General features: G+C 40.0%; 1 protein-coding gene across 1 annotated transcript in view; it reads right to left on the minus strand.

Moving 5' to 3' along the window:
* Positions 1-3,989, minus strand: part of GTF2B (general transcription factor IIB) — a gene marked incomplete at its 5' end in the record, with an annotated part of 22,282 nt that overhangs the window by 9,322 nt on the left and 8,971 nt on the right. Inside the window, one exon of the mRNA XM_009697733.1 lies at positions 1,630-1,763. Coding sequence (XP_009696035.1) covers positions 1,630-1,763 — 134 coding nt within the window. The remainder of the gene's footprint in view (positions 1-1,629; positions 1,764-3,989) is intronic.

The following is a 3,989-nucleotide window of genomic DNA, read 5'->3' on the forward strand; positions in this document are numbered from 1 at the left end:
AGGTGGGGATCTGCTCCAGTGTAGTCCTCCACGGGCTGCCGGGGGACAGCTGGCCTCACCATGGGCTGCACCAGGGCCTGGCGGGGAATCTCTGCTCCGGGCCTGCAGCACCTCCTCCTCTTCCTCCTGCACTGAACTGGGGGTCTGCAGAGTTGTTTCTCTCATATCCTCACTCCATTCTCCAGCTGCAGTTTGCTCTTGCGCAGCAACTTTTCCCCTTTCTTAACTGTGTTCTCCCAAAGGTGCAACCCCCACTGCTGATGGGCTCAACCTTGGCCAGTGGCGGTAGCCTCTTGGCGCCGGTTGGTCCATCTGGGAGCCGGTTGGTATCAGCTCTGTCAGACATCGGGGAAGCTTCTGGTAGCTTCTCACAGAAGCCAGCCCTGTAGCCCCCCGCTACCAAAACCTGGCCACGCAAACCCAATACAACCTATACAGGTGACATTAAAGCCCCAGTGACTTCTACAGCACTGCTTCACAGAGCTACTTAGCAATGCCAACTTTTTTTAATGAAGCAGTACATAAATTTGTTTGCCTGAATGGATTCCAAAAGCCACCATAAGGCATCCTAAAATCTGGTGGGCAGCAATGCTTGGAGTAGTCCAAATCACAAGCATCTACTTGGACAATCCTTTGAACAGAAGGTTTCTTTTTCACCAGTGGTAAAATATTAGCCATCCATATTGGTATTCACTAGCTGACTTCATCTCTTAGAAGAATTCTTGGCTGAGAAGCATGGTGCACACTTCCTTATACGTATCCATACATATTTAGGTATGTCTACTTCTTCATCATAGCAACATCACTGGAAAAAAAAAACTTCTGAGAAATCCTGGTGTGCATGTACAGCAACACACAAAGCAGCAAAACATTTTTTAACAGTTATTTATCAGCAATTAGACCATCTTTCATGAAATATTCAAGAAATCCACAAAAATCAATTTGGATCTTGCAGTAAAAAATATAACACAAGTACAACAATGAAAACTTACCTGGGTCACTACTTCATTAAAAGGAGTGCATCTGCGGAACTAATCCTGCTGCTCTCTCATGGGCAACAGCAGGATATGGCTGTACCGCTAAATTTCAACTCAAATATACATTGAATACTTTCTTCTGGACCACTCACACCGTAAAAGAATTCTACATTTAGTGCTTTAACATTAACTGGAAGAACATGTACAACATACATGTAGATGTCCAGGTCTGCAATACGAATCCAATACAGCTTTTATTACCAAAAAAAGATAGTTCAAGTTGGGCAGTACTAGCTATTGTGACGTCAAAACTAAGTATGTGTTATTTCAGAATCATCTCAAACACACATGCCAAGTCAAAGTAATTTTTTTTTAAAGACCGCAACATTAGCTTTTCTATTTATAGCAGCATACCAAAGAGTGGCAAGTAACTCCACAGCACTGCAAACTTTTCTTTTGTTGGAGAGGTCAGCCCTTTCCTGCTACCCCCATGAAAGAGCCACAATTTGCACACCATTGAAATCTAACAGTTCATTTCAGATAAAAATCTCTTTGTAAATACATTCTCCGAGTAGTTTCTCTATGGACATACAAACACGTACTTGACATAAAAACACTCAAACTTAGTAAAATTTAGTATTTTAAGTATTACCTTGCCAATCATCGTACTCAAGTCGCCATCACTCAGCAAAGGATTCTGGGTATCCCCGACTCGAGATGGATCTTTTGTTGCTTTGTCATTGCTGAAAGTTCTCCACTCTGACCCTACGTCTATGACCCGATCACCTGAGTTCACAGAAAGTAATAGTCTGCATTAACATAACATTTTGAAATATTTAATGAAACATTACGTTACACATTTGAGTTCTCCATTACAAGAAGGCAGTCTGCTGGCATTCCCAAACAGAATAGTAACTTGCAGGACGATGCACTAAAATGTTTGGGATTTACAAATTAAGTGGAAGGCAATGGGGGAAAAAAAAAAAAAAAACAACTAGAACTGCACAGAAAACATAAATAATGAGAGAAATGCATCCAGAACACAAAAAGTTACAGTTATCCTTTATGGGTATCATGGGACCTTCAATACACAAAAGGAATCAAGACCTTGATTTCAAGCTGTAGGTCATGGTTGCCTACAGATGTTTACAAATTAAGTGGAAGGCAATGGGGGAAAAAAAAAAACAAACAACTAGAACTGCACAGAAAACAAATAATGAGAGAAATGCATCCAGAACACAAAAAGTTACAGTTATCCTTTATGGGTATCATGGGACCTTCAATACACAAAAGGAATCAAGACCTTGATTTCAAGCTGGAGGTCATGGTTGCCTACAGATGTTCACAGCAGCACTTAGACAAATGAGCAAGTTATTGTAACTTAACAAGTTCTCTCACATTTGCCATATGTTCAAAGTGCACGTGAATTATCTATCATGCACAATCTCATTAAGCTGTAGTAAATCACTTCTGTGCATGAGCTCCAGGTCCTTGGTATTCTGAAATACGCCACCTTCTAACCCACCTTAACGACATTTGGCAGCTCAATTCTTGTTCTTGGAGAGGTCTGACCCTTGCCCAACTCCACTTCATTTATGATGCTTGACAGTATCAATGCACAATATATATACACACAACTATTTCTTCTTAAACTCAATCTACCCCGTTATACCTGGAAGAGTTTAAATACAAATTCAGAGTAAGCAGAAAAAGCACTAAACCCACATTCTCTGAATTAAACAACTTTCCTTGCAGTCCTCTATTCATCTCACATTCACCTAAACCTTTCCTACAGCAGCTTTGCAGATTGAAAAATAACCAACATTCTGATGCAGGCAAAGGCCCTACAGTAATCACAACAATACAACCTTAAAACAAACAAAAACTAACACACAAGAAAACCTCACACAACACAACACAAAAACAAACAAACAACCCACACCCCCAGCTGTTGCTAGTGAGGTTCATCCTATTCACAGGTCTGGTAAAAGCTGCATCTCAACGGTGTTGCGTCCAGAGCAACGCTACAGAATTTTTAAGAATACATGTACAGAAAAGCACAAAAAGAACACTTTTTTTAGTGTTTTGCAGTAAAGCAGATTATTGCTCTGTGTAGGATATCAGAAGAAACTTCAATATAATTGTCACCCTGTTTTGCTAAACCTGAGGAAAACACTGATAAAGGTAGTGAATTTTAAGTGTGTTGTGAAAGAAATGTCAGCAAAAAGCAAATAGCATTGACTGCAAGAAAAATTTCCAGTATAGAAGTCTTGGTATGAAACCACAGAGGATGATTTAACCTGGTGAAAACACAAGCAGACAGACAAAAGAACTCTGTAAACAGTGGTAATACCAGATATGATGCTGGAGAAAATACAAGAGCAATGGACAGACTGGTGCAACTGCACAGTTACTTGCTGGGCAGGGAGGGGTTATCTATTCTCAATGAGACTTTATTCTTAACATAAAATTATTCAAGGAATATGCTTGAAATTGAAAGCTGTGAATGAACCATAAGAAATCACCACAAGGAAAAAAGAGTAAATTTAGGTTAGAGGTGTACTCATCAATATTTGCCAGATGTGGTCACAGCTATGCTCCACCTTTATTTACTGCTCTAATGAAAACCAACAGGGGGATGGGGGGAAAAAAAAAAAAATCAAAAACTAGAAGGTTAAGAATTTAGCAGAGTAAAAGAAGGCACAGATCCATTCTTTCTGCTACAAAGGTCTCCCTCCCCTTGCAAGCTTAAATTAGCAGAGAGCGTGCTCCTCTAGCTCCTGGACTCTCTGTAAATATTTGATTCAGTAATGCTCCTTCTATGGCCTAGCAGTAACTTTATTTAAAGACAACCCCCCAATACCGTTTACAGCATCTAAAAAAAGCAAAACGTACTTAAAATTCTGGCATGGTATAAATAGAACACTGAGTACAGGGCAATGATGTAATATTTTTCCACACAAGTGGGAATGACCTAAATGACTCACTCAGGGATCTGCCTCTTGTGAGTTA

Source organism: Cariama cristata, unplaced genomic scaffold (genome assembly GCF_000690535.1).
Source record: "Cariama cristata isolate BGI_N322 unplaced genomic scaffold, ASM69053v1 scaffold19980, whole genome shotgun sequence".
Classification (NCBI taxonomy): Eukaryota; Metazoa; Chordata; class Aves; order Cariamiformes; family Cariamidae; genus Cariama; species Cariama cristata.